Raw genomic sequence first — 26,315 nt, 5'->3', positions numbered from 1 at the left:
TCAGGCTGTGCCGTCTCTTCGTGGGTATGCTGCAGAGACGCCGGCCTCCAAGGTTCCTGCTGCACCTTCCTCACGGCTGTTCTCCAGAGGTCCTGCTTCGTCACCGAACTCAGATCCTCTGGAATCCAAGTTCAATGCCCTACCACCTAGGCTACCACTCCCTAATTTATTAATGTCCAAGCATATCTTAAGTCGAAATTACAAGTTGATATCATCCATAAGCTGATTAATATAAAAGATAAATAAGTTTGGCCCCAATACTGACCCTTGAGGGGGCACCACAAACAATGTCCAAGGATGATGACTGGCACTAAACCATTTGCATAAATTGTTGCCTGTTCTTTAGATAGCTTTTCATCCATAGTAGTACTACAGTACTCCCCGGATGCCGTAATGTTCCAAATTCTTAATTAATATTTTAGATTTATTGTGTCAAAAGCTTTTTTGAGATCAGTAAATACACCAACTGCAGATTTCTTATTATCTAAGGCACTGGTGACTACTTCTATCGATTCAATGACGGCCATTGCTGTAGATCTTTGTGATCTAAATCCATACCTGATTTTCAGAAAGCATTTTATGTTTATTCATGAATGTAGCTAATCTATCCACAAATAATTGCTCCCAAAATTTTGGAAAACTGTGGGAGTAGAGAAACAGGCCTATGATTTGTTAAATGATGGCTGTCCCCAGATTCATAAAGTGGAATCATTTTGGCAATTTTCTTCTTTTCTGGAAATTTACCAGACTGAAATTACATATTGTAGATATAAGTCAGAGGCTAAATAATTTCCTCAAATACCCTCTTAATTACTGTCATATCAATACCATCACAGTCATTTGACCTTATGTGTTTACATTTATTCATAATATCTATAAATTCTCTTTCTCCCACAGCAATCAGAAACATTGAATAAGGATTTCTGTTGATTATTGTTTCATTCAGAGCTCCAGTTGTTGTAGGATCCGGGATTTTTTTTTTCTTTTTTGCCAGTTTGGGTCCCACTCTCTCTTTGATATTTTGCTTATTTATATCAAAAACATTTACTGTAACGACCCTGTTTAGCTGTTCATAGGATAGCAGTTAATTTGTACCTATATTTCTATATTTATATTGTGTAGGCATTTTGCAAACCCTTTGTAATCCATTTTTTTTTAGAGAACATTATTAATGGACAGTTTTTTCATACAATACTTTAAATATGTTAAGAAAATTATAATTTGCTATATTGACACTATCTTCTTGCCAGTTATGTTTCAATGTGTCCTCTTTGAAAGATTTTAGTTTTTCCTCTGTTCATCCTCTTTTAAACTGTGGATTAATTTTGTACTTATTCTTTATATAGAAATTGTTGCTGACGACAAAGACTGGAAGATGATAGCTAATATGCTGAACTAAAAATCCACTTAATGTATTATTATCTAAGATGTTAGTAAATATATTATATATTAATGTGGCACAGTTAAATGTGATCCTGGGTCTGTTGATTTTGGGGAAAAAGGCTCAAACTGTACATGGTAATAATGAACTCTTCAGTAGGTTTATGATTATGTAAGTTAAGTAGATCAATATTAAAGTCCCAAAGATGAAGAAGACCTTCTGAGATGTTACTGTGTATGTTTGCCCAAACCATTCTCTAAATATTTCCATATTGGAATCAGAAGCTGTGTATAAAACTATATAGCAATGACATTTTTTGACTTTTCCATATATATTTCGACTGTTAAGCACTTAAATGCATCTTTAGTCACTCTAGTCATGTTTTCTACTATTTTATACTTATACTTTATACTATAATCAGTTTTTTGTTTACATACACAGATGCTTCTCCCCCAGTTTTCATTTCTCTAATGATGTAATTGGACTCATAACCCTCCAGCTCAAAATCAGCCCCTCTGTCATGAGTGATCCATGTTTCCGAAATGGCTATAATGCTGAATGGCTGTTTAAACTGGTTTAGACAGCCTTTGATGTTGTTGCAGTTAGCATTTAAACTTCTGCTGTTGAAGTGTATGATAGAAAACGTATTATCTACTTGAACTGCCCTGTTGCATTGATCAACTGTGTAGTAGCAGCAGTTATCAACAGTGTCATAGAATAAGTTTTATCTGGATCCACATTGTCTTCCATGTTCTGACTTTTATAATCTGTATAGCTGAATGTTTTCAGTTCCAGGTTATTTGCACTTGTTGGCGTTACCGTTGTCCATAAGGGACAAAGAAACAGTTCCAATTTGTGACATGGTGATAGGGAGTCTTGCGTGATATCACCTGTGCTCCAAATGTTTCTCAAAGAGTTCTGTTATATTTATCCAGCTCTGTGATGTCTCGAATGATCAAAACCTTTACCTCCTCCAGTTTTCCATTTAGCTTGATCAAGACCTTACAGTTCCTGGTCCACATGCTTCTTCTCCTGCTTCCTAAGGAAACCGACATTCCTCGCGGGGTCGGCATTCTTCTTGGTCAACTGCTCATTAATGTACATGTCTGACCTCTTTAGCAAACTGCCCTGTTTCTGCAGAGCAGTTTTATGCTTCCGGTTACTGAACCTCATGATGATCGGTGGTCTGTTGTTGTTCCCTCATCTCTGGAGCGGGTGGCACACTTGAAATGAGTCACAGTCCAGCTTTGAAAAGAGGCCACCTGTTCCTGCGTCGACTTTGTCTCGCCGGGTGATAGCTCACCAACCGGACAGGGCCCTGCAACTGCAGCGGGGCTTGATGCGCAGTCCGGTGATGATCACATCATTCATTCTGATGTACTTTTCCAAGTCAGCCACTTGGTTTTCCAAAACTGTAATCAGTTTCTCCTTTTCCTCATTCAGAGCATTATTCATTATGAGCATATGCTGGCAAATTTTGAGCACGCCTAAAATTTCTCGACGTGTGCCAGCTTGTTTCAGCGTTGTTCAGCGTACTCCAGTGTGCTGCTAACTTATAAAAAATGTACCCATAACTTAAACAACGTATGCTAGTGTTTTTGCCAGATTTTTTGTACATCAGGCATACGCTGTATAAATCATCAAGGTGTGACAGGAGCTCCAAAGCAGCACTTTGTGAAAACATATCTTCCCAAGAAAATATGTTTTCGCATAGGGCTGCCTAGCTTTTCCCCCTAAACAGCATATTTTCAATCAGTTTACATTTGATAACCAAACTTGTTTTATGTCAATCTTTAAAAAAAGGGATTGAAGCAAAGGAAATCTCAGGGGGGTTGGAGACAAATACAGAGCTTTGCAGGTGCTTGGAAATGCGGTGTATTTCACTTTTCTTGGTAACAATTCATATTTTGTTTTTAATCTAACTTTTTGCAGGTCAACATCCAGAAACAGGTACAATAATAGTTTACACACAGAAGAAAGCTATTGTTATGATCTGACAAAGTGTCCCCTGAGAGGTCTAAAATTTACTTTTTCTTTTAAATCATATAGTAACTCAAAAATAAAAAAAAAGATCTCTGCATTGTGCTTTTGTTGATAGATTCCTACAGGGACACATTTAATGTTTATGTAAGCCAAGATCTCAAGTTGAGGTATAAGCAGGGGGCAGGCATGAAAAAGGAAAAGCAGGCAATTTCCTAAATAATAAAAAAGAAAAAAACAACAACTACAAACTTAAATTAACAACAAGAATAATCAGTGCTACCCAATCATACAGACAGATTCCAAGCAAAATACAAACATTACAAATTGCTCCAACAACCAATTAAAATCAAGATCAGATTCAGTCAAAAGTTTTCTATCTAAGGAACCCAGAGATTGCATCAACTCATTCAGGTGCATCCTCTATTCCTCCTAGTTGAGCTTATAGGAAGTCAAAAATGATGTGAAAATGGATGCATGAGAGTAAAAAAGTTGTTGTCCTTCAGCAGCCAAAGAGCTCGGGATAACCTCAGTCACTCCAACTATAAAATGTATCAAACAGCAACCTTTTTAGTTTAACCGTGAATGTAAACGTGGTGTCTTTGACACAGAACTCTTGTTATTATCAACTATTTTCTTAAGAATTAAAGATGATTAGATATAGATTTGTAATTTATTTCAAGTCATATTGATCAAGGGGCAGTTTCCTTGATAATGTCTCTGTCCCAAATCCATTTATGAAGTACAAGGCATTAGTATGGATCAATAATATTTTTAAAGGTGAGGGTAATTATAAAGGCACACTTCCTTAAATAACATGTATGGTTGTTTGTTCTACAAAAACAGTCCTATTGCACTTTGTATTTATCATGTATCAGGGAAAAATTGGTATAAAAATCATTCATACTGTAGAAAACATGAAAATATATTTATATTCTTAGGATTTTAAAAGGATAAGATAAATAATTACTCACTAATTGCTTTAAAATGATTTTTTTCTTCTGTTTTCTGTGAGCATGCTTCCAGGATCATGAATATGTATTTTCTAACTGAAAGCACTTTCTCCATCTCTCTAACTTGTTAGATTTGCGGGCCCAGTTGACAGACCAGCTAAAGATTTTAGACTCCCAGGTTGAGGTGAAACAGCAGCAGCTCTCAGACCTGTCCGAGTTTCTCCGGCGTCGGGGCGACATTGAGAGCGAATATGCACGAGCCCTCGACAAACTAACTGAAAGGTTCACTCACAAGACTAAAAAGTAAGCATGTGTTTTAATCTTCGGCTTCCAAAAGTTATGTCTTTTGAAGATTGATCTATTGTGATTACTTAATGTTGTCAGACAGGCATTATTAAAGGATTACTTGCTCCAGCAGGTCATACAATTATTATGTTGATTTTCTTCCATCTGCAGGAAGGAGCAGTGGGGTCAGTCTGTTTGTCAGGTCTGGTCAGTTTTGCTGACTCAGACCCGTCTGGAGAGTCGGGAGCATGCAGCGCTGGGGGACACCTGCTTCAACACCCTCACTCAGAGCCTGACTCACAGCACGGAGGACACACACCGCCTGCACAAAAAGGTGAAATGATGTTTGCTGTTTTTACATGTGAGTGAGGACTCCATCATGGACAGAACATTAGATGTAAAGAGACTTAACATAGAAGTTACAAGTATCCCTTTATTCATTTGTTCTAACAGTGAAATTAGTATTCTTTTATAAAGGGCACAGCATGCTCTTTAAAAATTAGAATTATTGTTGATGATCTCTGAAGCTTTTTCCAGTTAAAATTTGAGTAGAATCTTAATTAGGCAACAGTAACTGATTTTTTTTTTGACTAACTCCAATCAGAGCAAAGCCTTTTAGCTTTCAAACTCATTTCACTTTCTTATATTATCCATAAATATTAAAAAGCAAAGGTGCACAACAGATCACTGGCCACTTAAGGAAAGATATGCAGCTTTCTCAAAGAAAAATATATTCTTGAAAGAATCTTCTTTCTTTTTCTAAATATGACATAAACAAAAAAGAAAATTGACAATGTGACCCAGGGTAAAAAAAAATTAAGGGACTGAGTAACTTTGCAAAACAACTTTCATCTTTCCTGAAGAAGACGGGTTTCTATTTGATTCAGTTATATTTATAAAGACATATTTGTGACTTTCAAGTTCAGAAAATTGAAGGAATTCGCATCTGACCACCGAATGGATTCCTCGTCAGGTAACACTGAGATTTTAATCTCAGTGCTCACTCACCGCTAGTTAGAACTGAAGAACCCTCTTGGATGCGAGGTGAAATGTCCTCTAAAAAACTTAATGTAAAGTTGCCTAGACTGAACTTTTTAAAGCTTGACCAAGACCTGGATGACTGAGATTCTTCACAGATATCATTAATCAGGTTTAAATTGAAATCATGATGCTTTTAATTATTCTTCTTTTGGTGTGGAAGCATACATTATAAGCCACATAAAGAACAAAACCAACCACTTTTTGCTGGTGAAGATTCTCAGCCATCTAGGTCATAGTCCTTCCAAAAAAGTGAAAAAACAACAACAATCCACTGGACTTTGTCTCCAACTTTGAAGACGTTTCACTTCCCGTCCAGGAACCTTTTTCAATTCAAAAAGTCAGAATTAGTGTTAAGTTCATTATAAGTTCATATGTCATGATTTTATCTAGAGCTCTGACCCACATGCAGAAGACCAAATAGAGAGACCAGGGAAAAGTTTAACAGGTTTTTATTGAGAGTGAATGAGATGAATCCAGTGCTGCTCTGAACACTATCGAACCGGAATTGGAAAGTGAAGGGGAAGATACTGTGGTTAGTTCAGGCTCAGTGGGAAATTAGTGTCTCTGACTTGAAGAAGAGGATTTAGGTTGCAGACTCACGTTTCCAGAAAAAAGTGTCTCTTATTAAATCCAGTCGGTGTGGGTTGTTCCAGTGAATGTCTGGTTCGTTGGAGGGCGGACAGGGTTTACCCAGAATGCGGTTGTTCCTTGGTGAACGGAGAAGCTGACTGCCACTTAGTTTTCCTGCGGTACTTGAATGGGTTATAGTGGAGATGAATCCCCTGCTCAGAGAGAAGCCCCAAACAATCCTTGGGGGGAAAGTTGATCCAAAACACAAACTTGAATCCTCAGCTCAGTTTGGTGCTCAGAGAATCCTTCCGAGGGGAGAAGGTCCAAAACATCCAGTTTGCAGGATGACTTCCTGCCAAGAGGCAAAGACAAAAACAGCGAGATTAAAACTCAGGTAGACAAAAACTCAGTTTGACTCAGCAAAACTCAGGTTGGCTAGAGTACCGAAAACTTGCAAACACTCCTAAGCAGCTTAAGAGTACTCCATTAATGAGGTAACCATCCGCAGGTGTGTTAGGAGGCCAACCAGAACCTGGTGCCACCTGGTGGAGGAGGAAAGACAAACACAAACACAACCCACACAAACTGGATTCCTAACATTATAGAATAGACAAAAAAACTTGTTTTGGCTCAGAAAACATGCAAATTGAACAGGAAGAACAGGTCTGCCCATTAGTAATCGGGAGTCGTTTGGGTTCTCTTTTAGGCGGCAATATCCGATACTGGTCTATGCCCCTGAAAGGGGGAGTCGTTAGAGAAAATTGTTGGCCTGGGTGACCAGGCAGGATTTCTTGGTCCCCTGCATGGTGATGAGGATTTTGATAGCAGGAAGGAATCAACTCTATTGCTGCGTTGTAGGTTTTTGTGAGCTGAAACCTGAGTCGGTTTCCTTTACATAATTTTCAAACCACCTGTCTTCTCTGTCCAAAATGTGAACATTGTGGTCCTTAAAAAGAATGTCCTTTGTCTATAAGATGCAGATGTACAGCCGAGTCTTGTCCTGAGGAGGTAGCTCTCCTGTGTGGAGCCATGCGTCTATGGAGAGGTTGTTTGGTTTCTCTAATATAAAGATCAGAGCATTCCTCACTGCATTGAACTGCAGACACCACTCAGCTCATCTTAGGTCTGGGGGGGTTTCTTTTTTCTCTGTCAACCTTAATAGGTAAAGTTCAAGGGTTGGTCCATGTTGTATTAGTTATTGTGGCAGGCATGTTTTCCCACTTAAAATGTTACATTTGAGTGGGATTTCTTTATTTTTTCCCCTGTTATGTACAACATACCAAAAGAAACAATGACAATAATATTGTCATTGTTTCTTTTGGTATGTTGTTTTGGTATATTATACAATGTAGCTGAACCTTGAACACAGATGTTTATCAAAAAAATATAATTGTTCCTATTGCAGAGCAAAGAGGTGGGGGTTCATATGCAGGATGAGCTGCTTAAGGTCACCACTGAACTGCAAACAGTAAGAAAACCTAGATCTTTGATGAAAGTTTAAAATCTGATAAAATTAGCTGTGCAGTTCTGCAAAGTTTTCTCCTGGATTTTGTTTTTCCTTGTGTTAATGAAGGCACTGAAGACATACAACCAGTACCACACAGACTGCTTGATAGCTGAGGGGAAACTAAAAGAAGCAGAGCGTCTGGAAGAAAGGCACACTGGCAAATCAACAGAGCTTGGTCCCAGCCAATTGCCAGGACAGAGGCGAAGCTCTGTGAAGAAGATGGAGCGGTTAATGGAGAAGGTGTGTGAGCATTTTTTGAGACAGAAACAGTGAGCAAACCCACAGGAAGTTTTGATGTGAGGTTTCTGCAGCGGAAACCACTTCCTCTTCCTTTTTGTTAATTTAAATGAGCTCAGGTGTTTAAAAAAAACAAAACGAAATGGACTGTTTTTGGCTGTTCCCTTAGTTTTTGTAGTTATTTCTTTCTAATTCTGCTGTGTTTGCACAGAGGCATGGAAGAGTGCAGGAGACCCAGCTGAAGTGTACAAAGGCTCGAAATGACTATCTGTTGAATCTAGCTGCAGCAAATGCAGCCATGAACAAGTACTACCTGCAAGATGTCAGCACCCTCATTGACGTAAGAAACCACACATTAATATTTCAGATCTTAAGCCCAGTTTATAAAACCGCTAAGAAGTTTAAGTTAGTATTAAGTTATTGTTTCATTATAAAGTTGTAGAAAATACCACATAATAAAGAAACTTTTACAATTCATACTGCTTCTCTTTATTTTCCAACATGAAGGTTTTCCTCTTCAGCCAATTCTAAATCCATCTTTTCTTTCCTCTCCCTCCTTCCTGGTAGTGCTGTGACCTTGGTTTCCATCTTTCTGTTGAAAGAGTGATGAAGTGCTACCTCGCCAGTAGGTGGCGCATTCAGAAGGCAGAGGAAACAGGGCTAAAGCAGTTGGAAACGGCTGTGACGTCCCTGGACCAGAGTGGAGACAGGGATGCATTGCTACAGCAGCATGACGCAGCTTTTTGCCTTCCATTCAGATTCAGCTATCACCCACATGAGGGAGACCAGGTACATTTACGGTGACAAGCAGGTGGATTTCTACACTAAGAGACACATCTTGTATTTCCAACATTTACTCAAAGTATTTGAACCCACGTAAACATGTGAAAAGTCAGGTTACTGCAACAAGTTTTGGTGTATTCTTCTAAGCTGTTATGGGTCTCTAACTAGACGGGGAGTGCATCATTGCCAAGTGGAGGAATCATTTGTAATGACTTTAGATTTTCTTTTTGTTTTAAATTGGTGTGTGGGGGTTTAAAACTTAAACTGCCCTTGGATTGCTATGCTGGGCAGAATAATCACAGCTACAATCAGTAAATTTTAGCAAGCAAAATGGGTGGGTTTGGTCTTTTATCATCAGCTTATTTTATTTAATTATTAGTTTTTAAGTATTTCCTTACTTCTAATTGATTGGAAGCAACATTAAGGCCATTTATCTGCACAATCTGTCTGTCCAAACATCTTCCTATCACTTCGAGTTCCACAAACTTTTTTTATGTACATTATATATTTGCATATTTCCAGGTGTGTGAGGTGAGCGCGGAGAGCCAGGTAAGGTATGAGCTTGAAACCAGGTTCCAACAGCTTCAGTCTCGACTCACGGCTGTCACCTTGGAAACAGAAGAGGTCAGTCGTTACTTTCACAGCATATATCATAATGTTGAGTTTGCAAAAACTGGTCAACAACTTGGACAGCATTACCACAGCCTAGTTTTGACATACAACTGAAACATGTACTTAAACAGAAATGACTTGTAAAACAGGCAAAAGTATAATGTGACCGTTACTGCCATCTTTTTAGATTAGTAAAACGCTTAAAGCCACACTTGCTGCCCTGCTGGATTCCATGTGTGATGGTGATTGCAACCCCTCCCCTGACGTGTCCACCAGTCTATCACACGAGTCCTTGGGTGGAAGCACCGCCCCAAAACTTAGCCTTGCCAAGCGTCGAGCCAATCAGCAGGAGACAGAGACTTACTATTTTACAGTGAGTTGGGTGTATTTCAGATTGAAATAAAGATGATCAGACCCTTTATCCCATTTAAAGAATAACAGTTATTCCAACAGTATAGGTTTTTCAACACTTATTTAATTTTTATTTTTATTTTAGAAAGTAAAGGAGTTCCTCAACAGCAGCTCCCTGGCCTCAAAACTTCAAGCCAAACACGATCTTCTACAAGATGCCATACAGAAAGGTGCTTTTATATATTGGTAGTTTAGAAGCAGTTTATACCAATGTTGAATTACCAGGAATCTGTGTTTGCTTTCATGACCTCCTCAGGCAAAAATGATGAAACAGATAATTATAAATGCCTTTCACAGTTGTGAGGATTTTTTATGATACAAACAATCATGAATATTTTTTTTTCTCATGGTGTTTAGTCCTGGTTTGAAGTTGTTTTTAACCTCTCAAACACCTTGACAGTAATTTTGCGGGGGAAAAAAGGGCCCAGCTTAGTAACTTTTATTTAAAATTACATTCATTTGTCTCCAAATATGCTATACAATATGACTATTTGATCTGATATTTCAATCTGTTATTTTGATTAAATTTGTTATTATAAAGTGCTTTGTAAATAAAGGTGGTATGGTGTATAAATTATGTAGAACTTTTCTTCCACATTTGATTTTAATGTGGAAGAAATGTGGAATTAAATGTTTTAACATTTAATTCCAATTTGTAATGAAACGTTTTAAACCTTTCTGTGGCAAAATAAAAAAGCAAAGGCACTTAGGCACAATACAGATTATATGCTGCTACGCACTTTAACAGATGTCCCTTTTTCACACATCTCCTGTCTTCCTTCCAGCAGAAGCCGTTGACAGCGACCCTTCCAGGTAAATGGAGTTTGAGTGCATGTTGAGACTAAAGCAAGTGTGTGACTGAGTGACTTGGAGAGACCAGAGGAGTCGAGGGGAGGGGAGGAGGAAAGAAAAGAGCAAATTAAGAGGAATCTTTACACTCATAGTCATATTTCTTGTCATTATTGTGCAGAAGTCTGTTTCTATTTATTTTATTTTGCTTTCCATCATTATGGATGCTGGAGATACTTTAAGACAATCTAAACTAAATTCAGAACAGAAACTGGAGGTTTTTCGAGAAAGTCTGGTTTATTGGAAGGAAGATGTAAATAAATATGGGGGATGTTTGAAAGGTGTTTGTTTTCACTACTATTAAAAAGATCAAGAATTATTAGATATTTGTAACTACATGAAGCAGGATTATGCATTTTATTTGTTATATTTCCCAGAATGCAATGTACTACTCGGTCAGTCCGCATGCGGAAGTCCAGACCAGTTTCCCAATTCTGCCACACACTCTTCACCACAGACATACTCTCCTATATTGAGGTAACACACTGGAACAGCACACAAAGGCTTCTTTGCAGTCCCCTTTTCTGTTTGCTGCACTTTGCTGAACTGCTGCTAAACTCTTCAAAGAAAAATCGCTGAGAGAATCATGATGCTGAGGATCCAAGGATGGTGGTGGAGGTGGGGGGCTCCTGAGTGCACAAAGGTCCCACCCTCAGTGTTGTCATCTAGTATGGTCATGCTTACAGCTTATTGCTATTGGCTTTCTCCTCTTTCAGCCGAAATTGCTCTAATCTCTCCCCCTCCTTGCTTGTGAAAGGATGACAAACACGCTTGCCTCTTTGCTTCCTTCTCTCAACTCCTCTGTTGAGTGTGTGTGTGTGTCTGGGCTTACTCAGTCCCCACTGCCTCTAAATCTTCACCCTCTGTATTTTTATTTTTCCCCCTCCCCTCTATTCTTTGCTCTTTCTGTATCCCCGCTTTGCTGTGCTTGGCCTGGTGCAGAAGAAGAAGGAGAATGTCTCGGACACAGGTACACAGACAGCAGAGTCAGTTGCATCTCGTAGGTCGCACATCGACAGCTCCAACAACACTAAAATCAAATCTGTTATCTGAGAAACTGTTAAGGGAGAGTGAATTTCATGCTGTATCAAACTGTATCTGTAACAGTGTAAGCAAGCAGAAGAGATGAGAGAGAAGGTGCTGATAATCAAATGTCCATTGGTTATGACTTCAGGTTGACATTAAGAGGTTATGTGCAACATTTTATTACAACTTCAAGAACAGTAAAAAAAACTAAAATGTTTTCTCAAATGGTTTAGATGCTTAAGAACCAATTAAGGTGATTTCCTTTCTTTATATTATTTTCTTAACAGCTTTGACATTTGAATTTACTTTGATATCTATAACATCAGAAAATATAAACAGCGACTACCACAAATGTTTTTACGAACCTCCATGTCATTGTCTTCTGATAGAAACTGTAGCCCCTTAAATTAATGTCATGGTTTCTGAAAGGCTGTCAATTTTTCCAAACAGTTTACCGTTTTTCATCAGTCCACAGAGTAGTTACCAAAAAGACTTTAGGATCTATGTGTGTTTGGGAAAATGTGAAAAGCCTTTATGCTCCTTTTGGCCTTTGAGGACATTTTGCCCTATCTTTGTTGTTATTGTTGAAAAATTAACATTGACCTTAAATAAATTAAGTGAGGTGCACTGGAAAAATGATCTAGAAATAAGTTAAAATTCCTTTAATTAAGTGTATTTGCCCTTAATTTAAGGGGGGAGTGGCGGCCTAGTGGTTAGGGCATAGGGCTTTGAATCCTGAGATTGGGAGTCCGATCCCCCACTCCCCAGACTGCCACTCTGGGTCCCTGAGCAAGACCCTTAACCCCACTCTTCTTCCCGGGCGCCGTACAATGGCAGCCCACTGCTCCCCAAGGGGATGGGTTAAATGCAGAGATAAATTTCTCCAATGTGAGATCAATAATGTTCAAATCAATTTATTTTATATATTTATTTATTTAATTTGAGTAGTTAAATGAGATTGCCAACGGAATAAGTATTTTTACACTTAAAATAAGATAATTAGATAACATACACTTGAAGTAGGACAATGCAATTGTGTTTTCTTATTTTAAATGTAAATTGTCTTGCTCCATTGGCAAAATGTCTTTTACCTCCTCAATCCAAAAACAAATGCACTTATTTTAATAAAAAGTGACTTATCTAGATTTGGATTTTTTCCTGTGTGGGCTGGGTGTAAGGTGTTCTGGGTCCTTTTTTGACCTCCTGTATATGAGTTTCTGACTCTCCCAGAGTAAATTTTGTAGGCGGGCTACTCCAGGGAAGGTTCATCTCTATTCTGGGCTTGGGTCAGGATTATTTGCTTTTCCATCTAATGAAGGAAATATCTTTTTATCATTTTTGTTTTTACTCAGGTTATCTTAGACATTCAAATTTGTTTGCTGAACTGAAACATTTAAGGATCGAAAATGAGTAAACACTGGAAACATCCTCCAAGCATACCAAAAACACCTTTTGTATGGTCTTAAATGGCCTGGAGTAAAGTAATAGGTTTATGAAGCAGGCTAAACACATTTTTTCAGGTGTTGTTTGTCAATAATTAATTGGAATTGAAATTAAAACATGTTCAAAGCCTGATTATCAACAAAATAGAAAGAAATGTACAACAATGCCTAGTGATGCAACAATGTGTGTTTTAGCCAGTTTATTTATCATAATAATATATGGATCAAACATGTAATACTGATAAATTGCAGTAGTTTGGTGCTCATTAAATCTACATGGTTTTCAGACATGTTGACAGTATATTAAATAAAATTAAATAAAATACAAAACTGAGACCTGTAAAATTTGTGTTGCTACACGTAGGGTCTAACTTAAAAAAAAAAAAAATTCAAGTCTCCAAAAATCAGGTTTTCGGAAAAAATTGTCTCAGAGTAAAATGTTTTCAGTTTGTGGAAATTAGCTTTATCAGATTTTAGGTCTCAGGAAAAGACAGAGCTCTTTTTTTAAATTCAGTGAAGTTACGGTAATTGTGCTTTGGTTCTTGCTGTGTCCATAAAATGAACTTGGTGGTTAAATTGTGGAGTGTGGAAAGTTTTAACAATTTTTAAAATGATGTCTAACTGTCTATTTTGGTAAAAATTTTACTTTTGTAATTTTCATGCATTCTGAATCGTTAGATCAAAACACATAAAACGGGTCGCCGGCGACCCGGTGGGTTCAGTAGACTAGAGTAAAAAAATAGTAGGGTACCCTACCCATGTCTGATTGCAGGTCAAGCGGATTGATTAAGCTCGGAGATCAATTGCAGACCACCCGAAAAATTGTGCTTATATATTATATATTAGTCTTTCTTTGACCTAAAACAAATCTTTGAATATGTTTATAGGTGAGAATGAAGCTTAGTTAAATTCAATTATCTGCTTAGTTGGCCAAGATTTCATTGAATTCAAAAGAGATGTTTGTTCCTGAGACCGAAGATATGAGAACCGATTACTTTATGCCTCAGACCTGACTTCTTTTTTTCCTGAGACCTAGAAACTTTTTTTTCTGACAATTCTCTTTCTAGGAGCTGAAAACAATTCTGTGAAACATTAAACCAAACAAGCTTTTTTCTTAGGACCCGATAACTTATATCCTGAGACCAGATTGTATTCTAAAATCTTAACCATATTCATGTCACAGGGGGAAAAAATTACTATTGAGAAGATCCGGGGCAAAAAAAAAAAATTGTACGATCTATGACTGGGTGACATGTGTCAAAGATTTTTAAAAGTCAGTGTCGTAAACACAACTTGCCAGTATTGGTTTAAACTTTCAATCACTTCTGCATATTAAAGAGTCGCTGAAAGTTTAGAAGTTCAGTCTGATTTTCTTGTTGTTGTTTTGCTCAAAAAAATGTACGTGTTGCGAAAAAAAATGTATTGTATCACCAGCAAGCTCTACTTGTATTATTCAGCTTATTTCCTTTTGCTATTTCCTTAAATGCACTTTCACCCAAACTTTCCAAAAAAAGTAAAAAAAAAAATTCACTAGACTTTGTTTCCAAGTTTGAAGACGTTTCGCTTCCCATCCAGGAAGCTTTATCAATACAAAATGTTGAGGCTTTATAGAGTGGACCAAAAACAAAGCCTTGTTTTGGGTTGGAAATTTTGTTTAAAGGATTACATAAATAACTTTTTTTAAGAGCTTTATTTTGTTAAAAAAGATTGCTGTTTTTATAGAATATGAAAGTTACATGTCATTTTATAAAAAAAAAAATGATTTCCTTATAAAAGGACCTTTCTTTTTTTTTTTTGATATTAGTGGCATTCCTTTGTCGCCCAACCTGCTAAAACCTCTTCCTGCTTTCAGACTTTTTTTTCCATCTTCAATTTTTTTGCACTCTTTTGTTTCACATTTTATCTCCTCTCCTCAATATCTGACTCAGACTTTTTTTTCCATCTTCAATTTTTTTGCACTCTTTTGTTTCACATTTTATCTCCTCTCCTCAATATCTGACTTTATTTTTTCTCTCCACCTGCCCGTCTTTCTTCTCTAGAGCTCTGGGCAGCAGATTCCAGTGGTGGTTGAGAGCTGCATTCGTTTTATAAACCTCCATGGTGAGTTAATTTTCTGATGTAGCAGGCAGCTGCAGTAGGAGATGAAGGGTTTATGAGTAGGAGCAAAGGCTCTTACCTTTGATCCATGTCCATCCAGACCTTCAGGTGCAGAATTATGGCTTCAGTAAAGAGGTGCTTCTTTGTCATGGTGTTTGTTACAGGCCTCCACCATGAAGGAATTTTCCGAGTTCCCGGCTCACAGAGGGAGGTGAACCTCATCAGAGATGCATTTGAGAGAGGTAAGAGTATGCAAAGTGATTAAAGATAATTAGTTGCTCCTAATACATTCAAATTGAATAAGATAACCCCTCAGATTATAAATGAAATTGTAAATTTCTCCAAAATCTCTGACCTGGAGTTTCTTGTACTGTTGCAAAATCCAGCATTTGAAAAAAAAAGCTTTAAACAGGTCAGTGATAAATCGGACTGAGAATAAAGGCTTTTATTGATAAAAGTAAAAATTTGAGGTGTGCATTTTCACAAATACTCTTTTTTAAATTTGTAGAATTTATTTCTAGAGTAGTAGACATGTCTGAAAATGATTTCTTTGAAAACAAATGGACAGAACAATACATTTAAAACGAAGCTCACATACATGGCCCCCACAAAATTTGCCACTTTTTACAGCAACATCTACAAGTTTTGGTTAATTTGGTCTTTGTTGTCTAGTTTTGTTGTTATGCTGGAATGTGAACGTTAGCCACTGTCTTAAATCTTTTGGAGTCTAAAAGAGATGTCTTCCAGGTTTCTATTGGCTACGTTCACACTGCAGGCCTTGATGCTCAATTCCGATTTTTTTGTGAAATCCAATTTTTTTTGCGTTACCGTTCATATTTCCAAATATATGCGACTTGTATGTGATCTCCTGTGTGAACTGAAGTCATACAACGCAAGTGTCCCGCATGCGCAGTAGAGGATGCAATGACGTCACAGGCCAGCGTGCTCTGTGTTTACAGACGTTAATATGTACCCCATTTACACTACCCTTGAAAAACCATGCCAAGACCGGTCTGAGCTCAGTAACTGAGATAACTTATCGTGAGTAAATGGAAAGCAAACTGAACTGAACCGAGCTAGACACCACCGAACCGAGCTAACTGCAGACCAGTTCCAGAGGTGGGCTCGGCTAGGTTTTTCCCTGGCTCAATTCTCTGATAGCAAGAGTGCATGAGCAGAACGCGTCATCACCGTCTGGCTGCACATCCCGATTCACACTCCATTCCAGTAGTTGGCGGTAATGCCCCTCCGGAAGTTGCTTGCCAACCAACACAAAACAGAAGAAGAAGCACAACTATAAACAACTATAAACATCCATAAAAGGTTGCAGTCTTCACCTGACCCTCCGCAAACACCAAAGCACAGCAATAATAATCAAGCATAACTTTCTGAATGTGACGGGCACCGCCATTTTGATTTGCTTGATTCCCTCCTTCTTCGTCTTCTTTTTCTTGTGCTTTATGGCGGTTGGCAAACAACTTTTGGTGCATTACCGCCACCAACTGCTTGGTTTCCTCCTTCAATACTGGCAGTAATACCGCAGATCGTCACTAGGAGGCGAGGAGTCGAGGAACCGACATAGTGTGATGTGTAAACGGTCGTCAGAACCAAGCTCGGCCTGGTTAACTGATTTGAGTTCGGACCGGTCTCGGCATGGATCGGTTTTTCTAGGGTAGTGTAAATGGGGTAATGGATGGTAGTGCCGGCGCACATGTACCGATCTTTTCCAACCATTAAAACACAATCTTTTCAATATGGTTAAACATAAATACTGCGCTCTGCATCATCATCTGCCATGGTTGTTGTTTTTCTTGCCGCTTCTGCATATCAAGACGCATAATAGTGACCTTTGTCGGGTATTAATGTGGTTTGGGTCGGATGAATCCGACCTGGCCGTTCAGACACAGGTCGTAAGATCAGATTCGTATCGGATTCAGGACCACATAGCCAAGTTGCCTGGGTCGGATTGATAAAAATCGGATCTGTGTTGTTCAGACCGCCATGAAAAGATCAGAACCAGGTCGCATATGGGCAAAAAAAATCTGATTTGCATCACTTCAGGCTGCAGTGTATATGTGTCATTTCTTTTCAAAGACAAGCAGCCCTACAGCATGAAAATGTCATGATACTTTAAAAAAACTCAATAATTAACAGCGGTGCTTGTCCTGTGTCATGGTTTTGGTTTTGTTTAAGTTTTATTTTTTGTTTTCATTGCTCTTATTTCGATTCTTGTGTTCTAGGTATTTTTGATTGTATTTGAGTTCTTGGATATTTCCTGTTTGCCCCCTTGTGTCAGTCTCCTTTTCCCTTGCTCCCTTCTTGCCTCTGTTCATACCTGCTCCCAATCTGCTAATTAGCCTGGTCTTTGTTTCTCTCTCCCATATAATGTCCTCCTGTTCAGTCACTCTTTGCTGGTTTGTCGTCATTACTTTGTCCCGTTCTTCTTGTGAGTATTCTTGGTTTTCAGGATTTTTGTGGATTTATGTTTTTGGATTTTTGCGTTTGATGTACTTTTGGTAAATTAAATATTCAAATAACCACCTCAAGCTCTTGTGTCTGCATTTGCGTCCTGTCAAACCTCCACCCCCACTGTGACATCCTGAATGTTATCTATGAGAGTCATAGTAAATGGGGACTGGCTGTTTGCCAAAAAAACACATTTTCACATCACTTTACAATTATGTTCTACTTTGTTTTGGTCTATTGAATAAAATCCAGTTTAAATGTTTAATGTGACTGAATGGGAAGAAGGGTTATAAATACTTTTAAGCGTATCCTATCTTTTTTTTTAGCACTATAAAGGTCTTTCTAGTTTTTGGCCTTTTTGGCTCTGTCGTCATCAAGAGTAGTTTGATCAGGTTTGACACAATACAAGTAGACTGAGTTTTCACTCCTACCATAATCTCATCCTGTGTACCTGTTTCAATTTCCTGAAGGTGAGGATCCTCTGTCAGACAATGAATGTGACCTGGACTCTGTGGCTGGTGTTCTGAAGCTGTATTTCAGGGGACTTGAGCCTCCTCTGTTCCCCTACGAGTGTTACTCTCCTCTGCTGGAATGTGTCCGTAAGACACCTTTTTATCATCTCTGTTTCTTTGTTTTCGTACCTGTTCTCAGTTCATCTTGTTTTGGCTAAATCTGTGTTTAGCTGTTTGGTGCTAAACATAAACATTTGCATTGTTTTGTTATCAGATGTACCTTAATTTATTTAAAAGAGTATCTATAGCTTGTCAACCTTAAAAAGAAATTGAAAACATTATTAACCCTTTCTTGGGCAAGTTGGCGTTTTTGATCACTTGCATACCCCTTACAAATGGAGAAGCCCCCCCCAAAAAAATCCTTCGGGGAGGTCTAGAAGCACAAGATCTATATTGAGCCATTCAGCAAAGATACTGCTACATGGCTGTACATCTTATTTTAGCATTTGACCAATTAAATGAGCCTTTGAAGGAATTATTACCTACTGTAAATTAAGTTGAAAACACAAGTCAACAATAAAAGGTAAAAAGCTGATTCAAAAGTTAAAAAGTCAAGTTAAAAAGTTAATTATTTTAAGGTTTATAAACTACAAAAATATAAGTGCCAGTATCAGTATTAATGCCTCTAAGATTATGTTGTACCAAAAAAAAAATTGTTCTTTCGCTCTGAGAGTAATTTTCATTAATTTCTTATAGAAGAACTTTTGTTATTTTTCTATATATATTCGGGCAAGTTGGCATTTATTGTTATTACACTGACATTGATTTTTGCCATCAAAATATCCATGTATTTTTAATGTTACAAAGGTAATAAGGTCTTGTCCTGGATTCCAATAACACTATTGGCTTGAAATTTTGATTTTCAACGTATTTCACTGACTGCCCTATGAAGGGTTAATTCACTAGATAATCAATGGTTATTATCTTGTTAGACTCTCGGTTTATGTAAAGAAAGGATGTGCTTTAAATTATTGTTTTGTAGCATAGGTCCCCTCCAGAGAAAAGTGTGAATCAATCCTTGCTCTGCATCAATATTCCCTAATATAGATGAAATTTCCTGGCATGAATGTTGCAAACAATTCTCATGTTTGTCTTGAAGTGTCTAAAATGTTAAGTTTAGAAGAGCTGGATATGGAAAAGTGTCTGAGACCCAACATTGAAACCTAAATATTCTATAAGATAAACTCAGAATTTCTTAGAAATTAGAATTTATTTCTGTTGAATCTGTGTTTGATTAGTGTATTTTTAAATAAGAATTTTTGTCATATCACTACTGTAGGTCAGCACCCACCTGAATCAAGATTTTACAAAATACCTTTGGCTCTTGGTTTTATTGCCAGCGACAGGATCATGTTTATCCTCAGACTACAAGCTGTACTGGAAAATGTCATGAAATAATAACTGTTTATTTGCTCTGCACAAAAAGCCCATAGATGCCTATAGACAATGTTTAATTCTGCACATTAAAAGGATCACACTGAAGGTGATAATGAATTTGCCAGAGAAAATGCCAAAGTTATTAACAATCAGACGAGTGATGACCTGGCTACAGATCTCCAGGCGGAGAAGAAAAAACTTCGACTAAACCAAATTTGTACCGGTAGGAGGGGTCAGATGACTCCAGTCAGAACTCTGGAAACTTATTTTAGTGCTGACAACTTGAGTGATGAATATTTCACCAACAAACAGGCTGGAGTTTATCATATTATGCACATTTTTATAAACAATATTTTCCTCTCAACATCCAAAGAGTCTTCATAGATGCACCAGGGTGTGAATCTTAGTTTCCTATTGGTAAAACTGATCAACTGTGTAAGCATAGTTAGCAAATTAACATTGGTGCATTAGCTTGCCCCTGAAAGTCCAGTTCAGCTCCACTAGACAGAGCACAGTACAACGCTATTTATGCAGTGTTTCCGGCACTGGCTGCTAGTGTTTAATGAACAATATGTTTCAAAGCTGTGTATATCCACAGATTACTTGTAGAATGGAGTTTTTTTGTAACTATGACTGTAACCGTTCGCTATAGCAACCTTGAAGATAACCAGGGCCTGAAAACTAGAATACATTTAACTCTGAAATCATGTCCTTCCAACTGATTAATTATGAAATCCACTGACAATTGAATGCACCAGTAGATCTTGCAGTTGTCATGGGCCATCCAAGATGATGCTCTGGATGATTTTAAAGGGATCATCCCACTTTTGCATACATTCTACTTGGTCAGGCAGATACTGTTCGAATTTGTTCTCCAAAAGTAAAGACAGATATTTCTTGCATCACGTGCTTAGGATATTTATCTGTGGCCATCTTAAATGGATGCCTAAAGGGTTTGTTGCTGCATTTATAAAAGTCCAATTTGTTTTGCATTTGAGTCAGCTTTTCCTTCCGACACTGAAAGAAGCTGAAACTTAATAACTCACAATAATCTGCTTTTTTTTCTCTGACCTGATTTATTTCCTTTTTGCCCAGAAATTGAAGAGGAGACTGACAAAGCTGCCCAGGTCAAAGCAATTGTTTCCACTTTCCCACGGCCTCTTCTCATGGTGATGCGCTACCTTTTTGCTTTCCTCAACCAGTAAGCTGAAATGAAGAGTTGATGTCCTTCTAGAACTAGTATCTGATAATGTTTAGAAAGGACGTGCCCAGCTAAAATGAAGACCTAGCCCCTGTGTTTTTGTTTTTCTACAGTGTGTCTCAGTACAGCGACGAAAACATGATGCAGCCATACAACTTGGCCGTGTGCTTCGGGCCAAGCCTCCTGAGGGGGTTGGAGTCTGATGATGCTGTTGCTAGGCAGCCACAGGTTAACGACCTTGTTAAAACTATGATCCTTCAGCATGACATCATCTTCCCTGGCCAATCTGAACTGCCAGGTCCCGTCTATGAGAAGCACATGACACTGGAGCAGGAGTACTGGTAAGCTCCAAGTTATACTAGCAAATGTTGGATCATTGCTGTGCATCTAAAAATGGGGCGTACTGAACAACAAGTTAAGACAAGTTAAGCACCTGTGTAAATGTATCTGTGTTGTTAAAATATCAGTTATTCACAAACTAACATAAGGCAGATAAACCAAAACTGACAATGTGAAAAGGATCATTACCTTGTGTATAGATTAGATATCCCAGTGGGCTTTGGACCACCTTGGCTGTATTCCTGAAAGGGGGATGGATGGATGGATGGATGGATGGATGGATGGATGGATGGATGGATGGATGGATGGATGGATGGATGGATGGATGGATGGATGGATGGATGGATNTGGATGGATGGATGGATGGATGGATGGATGGATGGATGGATGGATGGATGGATGGATGGATGGATGGATGGATGGATGGTGCGTGCTTCATGGCTTTTTTATTTGCTCAGTTTTTTCACAAGTACACCTAACCAAATAAGAATCAATTATCTGTGGTTGCTGTTAAATTCAACTGATTTAACTTGCACAGATTCCATCAATATTGTATAAATTGCTGTTAATGATATTGATAACAGGAAGTTGTGCCCCGGATCAAAATTAGCCTAAGGCCCCATGCAACTTTGGTCAACCTGGATACAACCATATACCTGCTAATTTACATATTTTTGAATGAGGACATTTTACACTTAGACAACTTTTATTGCCATTTTGTATAGACAGTGTATACGAAACAAAACTTTGTTTTGTACAGATTTCAGCCAGTTTTATACATAAATGACACAGATTTACACATAAATATTTTTAAAAATTTGTATTGTAGGGACTTGTTAGAGACATGTCCTATCTTTTAGGGCAGACTTTTTTTTTATTAATTCTTAACTCAGTGTATAATTCATTTAGATTTAAAAGAGATTTAGTTATTTACCCCTGTAAGTGGATGTAGCAGCCCAATTGTATAAACCTTTAGTCTCTTTGATGGTTCCTCACCTTTAAACAGGTTTTTACGCTGAGTGAAACTAAAAAGGGATTTTGGTTTCACTCATATAGGTTTGTGCAAATGCTTGTTACTCAGTCTGAACATGAGCCTGCAGCCCATTAACAGTAACTGTGTTGTGATTTTATGTTCAATGCCCATCCAGGTAAGATGCCACATTAATGTTGTGGATTTATATTATATTAAATTCCCAGCCAGCTGGGAATTTATATTTCTGATACTTTAAGATGGTAAATATCTAATCAGATATTATTTCGGCTGGTATATATTCTTTATGAACACATGCCCTACTAGCTGTTTTAGAACACTAAATGAGTAATTCGAGCACTAATCATGGTCAAACAGTTAATTCTGCACATAAATTCAGAACAACTTCTGTTCAAAATAGAAGTTTATTAATAAAAAATCATTCAGCTGCAAGGCAAACATATTTCAGTTTAACACTCTCAACTAAGTCTAGTAAAACTGAACAAACTAAACTACGATGTACAAAGAGGAAGGGAAGCATGGTTGAAAACCATATTACAGTTTAAGAGGGATCTTGTGTTTGGACCCAAAGTTTATCTGGAAGAATTTGGGATATGATCAAATTAGCTTTTCACTAATTTAGAGAAATTGGAATGTTTTCAGATCAATTCTCAATGCAAATCCATGAGGTGAATAAAACATTATTTGGCCAAATAATGTTTTATTGAATGATTTGCCAAATCAAGAACCAATAACCTTTAGTCAAATGATTCCTTACCCTCTTCAAATTAACTAGCAGCGAATAGACATCAGGATCCCTCTAATTGACTCTTGGTCATACAGTACTTGGTAATTGAAATGTAATGAGCCAATGAGGAACACATAAACACTAATGTTATATCAGTGTTTGAACCCTTGGTGAAATAAAGCTTGTCCACGCTTTAACAACGGCTCAACAGATGTTACTATAGCATAGCATGCAGTCCATCCTGTTAGCTTCATCTTTACTCATCAGTAAACACATGAAAGGATCAACACCATCATAAGACATATTGTTTGTTGTGTCCCTAATCATGCCAGACTTGCAAACCTTTTAGTCAATGTCCGTTGGAAGGCTTGATTTTTATCCAGCAGCAGCTCAGAATAACAGCAAGGCAGGGTTTGCTTTGTCTCATTGGCTTACACCAGGGGTCCTTCTCATCCAGTCTGGCTCTATAAGCTCTAAAACTCAAGAGAAATGTTTTGCAAAAGTTTTGTTTTTGCTGCAGTTTTGTTCTGAAAGGTCACCATGACTTATCCTTGATGATTCTGAAAATCTGGGTGTTTTGGCCCCCAGATCTTCATTCTAGAGAACCAGTGGACCTGCACCCTAGCTTCATGGGCAAGAGAGGAGGCACAGAAAGAGAAAGCAGTCCTGTGTTTTCTGTGGTTTTCTTGTCCTCACAGAGAGGGGCTTGGCAAGTCACACCTCTGTGGAAGGTCCTGTGGAGGAGTTGGCTGAAAAGGGGGGATTGGAGAGATCTTATAGCTGGTTGTTCCACAAACTTGTGTTCTCTGGTCATCATGTCGCAATGAAATATGGACGCTGGTTCCCAATGTCCAAAAATCACTATCATGGCATATGGCACAACTGTGACAAAAAAGAACTTAAACTCTGACTAAAACATTGTTTTTCCCTCATGGATCTTTCATCTGTGACAGATGAATGTTTTTTGTACCAGAATGAGGTCTTGCATGTAGTGCTACTAAAGCATGTTGTTTGGAGACTGGTGTTGCATTTCTGGTTTGTGTGTCAAACAAAAGAGGAATTGAAAGTGACCACCAACTTTCTTTTTTTCTGCTTGCGCCCAGTGAACCAATAACAGAGGAGGGAGACGGAGAGTCCGAGCAGCTACCCAGTGAGGATGGTCAGTGTAAACGCCAACAGCACACTAATCATCAAACATCTTATTTCTTATAAATGTGAGAATAGTTAAAACAATAAATGTGCTGTAAATTTTGACTTGCAGAATGGGAGGCAGTAGCATTGTTTGACTATGTGGCCAGATCTCCTGCAGAGCTTTCCTTAAAGCAGGGAGATCCTATTATTCTCTACAGCAAGGCTTCTTGTGACTGGTGGAGGGGCGAAGTTGGAGGAGTTAAGGGTCTCGTTCCTCACAAGTACATCAGTGTACTTGAAGGGTAAGTTGTACATTTTTATGCATAAGTACTTCGGGCATGATTATATTTCAGACTGAACCTCAAAAGAGATCGTACCTCACCTAAAGGAAAAATCAAACCTGTTCCATATATGAATTGATATTTCTCCTGCGCAATTCACAAAAAAAAGCTCATTCTATAAAACATAAAACAAGTACTCGTTTCAAGATGCATCAAACTTGATAACTTACTAATAGTTTAAAAGATTTTTTAATCTTTTAAAAAATCTTCTGGCAATCCACATCTGCCAAGGTGGCTTTATTCTACAAAATATGATATCTGGAGATACTGTAGTATCCAAATGGTTGAACTTTATGCAATCAGGGTTAAAAAGACATTACAGTGATGCAGTCATAATCCACCAGCTGAAAACCCAACATGCTGTGACATACTACTTCTTAAACACCACCGCACCAGTGAGGTTTTAGTTGAATTAATTTAGGAACATTGAAATTAAATTAATAGTAATAGAAATGTACCAAAAGAGTAATCTTGTTCGTTTGTCACACAATTATTTATCTTCAGAACAGGGCATTAAAAATGATAATGTGTTAAACAATATAATAAACTAACCATAATGTCTGTCACTGAATCCTTAGCATGTTAGGGAACTTGGGAATGTCATCATGCTTTCTTTTATATAAATTGTGAGTGGCTGAACATCTGAGAAAGAAACTGACAACCCCAGTTTTAAAACGAATGCAGAATCAGATTAATATGTTTTCAAGCTATTTTAAACTTTCTTTAAAGGAAGAGACTTTAAATCAGTTCCAGACTAAAGCAGTGACTATAGATTTGCCTATCTCTTAAGTGGTACACTCAAACTGGTACTGTTTTATCTTTTTCTCATGAAACACATGCTTCATTTAATCCTCTGCTTCTCCTCCTCCAGGTCAGAGCGAGGAAAAAGAGATGACGGTAGAGTAGGTGGAGGCAGCACTGGAAACCTAACGGCAGAAGATGCACACACAGAAAACACAACAAGGTCTTCACACAAATGCACGAACAAGCAACTGTACACACTCAAATGTACATGAACACATTCACAGAGAGTTTGCCATGTGCAGTTTAAAGGGACGAGTAAAACTATTTGGTCAACCTTAAGAACATGCGGCATGAATTAAAATTTGACCTCAAGACCGAGAAAATACAGTGTGACAAAGACTTGCTTTCAAGCCCACAAACAGTAACAGTTACTAACCAAAGTCCTAACATTTCGGCGTGTCTCAACAGGATGCGGGTAAACAGCGATAGTGCTTCGTTGCCAGGGAGACAGAGAGGAAGTGAGGGAAGCCCGAGTCGAAAGCCACAAGCTTCCCCTGCTACAAGACAACAAATACCCGTGTAAGGCTGCACACCTCAGGCTCACGGCAAACTCTGGGGATATTTAGTAAGATTTAAAATGTTTACAGAAGGATGCCGCCAAGATAGATTCAAGTTTTTCTGAAGAAAAACCTAAAAGTCAACAGACACTGAGTCAGTTTTGGCCAATTCGGTCACATCTGTCTGGCTTATGTAGCATTCTGGATTTAAGTGGCTCGGGCAAAGCTGATCACAAAGGTGCAGGAAGCAGAAAGGAGTAGTGTAGACTAGTTCTTGTCTTAACTTGAGCTGGTAGAGTTGTCGCCATCATTGTGCCATCCACACTGATAATGATTGGAACTGAGGGGTTTGGGATTAGTGATTCATACTGCACAGTGTATTAATAGTAAATGTAAATTTTGATTGGGGTTCCTTAATAGGTTTTCGAGGTAATCCTAATTCATGCGTTTTTTTTTTTGTTGTTGTTGGTTTTATTTATATACAGTGTCCTGTCTGGCAATGTGGCAAATGTGGCAATAAGAATAACTGTCTTGTTGCCAAAAAGAGCCCAACAGATTTTACTTTCACAAGAGGAGCAGTGCGGCTGTTGCCATAGTGTTCCGCTTGTTTTATGCATATAAATTGCTTTATTATAATTATGCAGGGAGGTTTGCAGATTATATGGACACTGCAATTTAAGTAGAACAGGAAAGGAAAAACAGAAAAAAAAGGAGGAAAGATGAAAGAGGAGATAAAATGTAGACAATGATAAAAC

The 26,315-nt window shown here is 38.0% G+C and overlaps 1 protein-coding gene across 6 annotated transcripts in view; it reads left to right on the top strand.

The window, feature by feature from the left end:
* LOC107088572 (SLIT-ROBO Rho GTPase-activating protein 3-like) overlaps positions 1 to 26,315 on the top strand; it is a 53,283-nt gene that overhangs the window by 22,335 nt on the left and 4,633 nt on the right. For 2 of the 6 annotated variants that reach the window (XM_015380836.1, XM_015380835.1), the window contains exons 3-22: positions 4,446 to 4,617; positions 4,771 to 4,933; positions 7,616 to 7,678; positions 7,784 to 7,957; positions 8,166 to 8,294; positions 8,522 to 8,743; positions 9,260 to 9,361; positions 9,537 to 9,722; positions 9,846 to 9,930; positions 10,546 to 10,573; positions 10,987 to 11,086; positions 15,117 to 15,177; positions 15,339 to 15,416; positions 18,111 to 18,239; positions 20,625 to 20,730; positions 20,844 to 21,071; positions 23,891 to 23,946; positions 24,049 to 24,220; positions 25,131 to 25,223; positions 25,472 to 25,582. In XM_015380836.1, coding sequence (XP_015236322.1) covers positions 4,446 to 4,617; positions 4,771 to 4,933; positions 7,616 to 7,678; positions 7,784 to 7,957; positions 8,166 to 8,294; positions 8,522 to 8,743; positions 9,260 to 9,361; positions 9,537 to 9,722; positions 9,846 to 9,930; positions 10,546 to 10,573; positions 10,987 to 11,086; positions 15,117 to 15,177; positions 15,339 to 15,416; positions 18,111 to 18,239; positions 20,625 to 20,730; positions 20,844 to 21,071; positions 23,891 to 23,946; positions 24,049 to 24,220; positions 25,131 to 25,223; positions 25,472 to 25,582 — 2,458 coding nt within the window. Of the gene's footprint in view, positions 1 to 4,445; positions 4,618 to 4,770; positions 4,934 to 7,615; positions 7,679 to 7,783; positions 7,958 to 8,165; positions 8,295 to 8,521; positions 8,744 to 9,259; positions 9,362 to 9,536; positions 9,723 to 9,845; positions 9,931 to 10,545; positions 10,574 to 10,986; positions 11,087 to 11,551; positions 11,580 to 15,116; positions 15,178 to 15,338; positions 15,417 to 18,110; positions 18,240 to 20,624; positions 20,731 to 20,843; positions 21,072 to 23,890; positions 23,947 to 24,048; positions 24,221 to 25,130; positions 25,224 to 25,471; positions 25,583 to 26,315 lie in introns of all 6 variants that reach the window. The other 4 variants (XM_015380840.1, XM_015380837.1, XM_015380838.1 and 1 more) reach the window with 4 other exon arrangements.

This window comes from Cyprinodon variegatus, unplaced genomic scaffold, assembly GCF_000732505.1.
Source record: "Cyprinodon variegatus isolate N-32 unplaced genomic scaffold, C_variegatus-1.0 Scaffold222, whole genome shotgun sequence".
Classification (NCBI taxonomy): Eukaryota; Metazoa; Chordata; class Actinopteri; order Cyprinodontiformes; family Cyprinodontidae; genus Cyprinodon; species Cyprinodon variegatus.
This window is presented reverse-complemented; position numbering and strand designations above follow the sequence as displayed.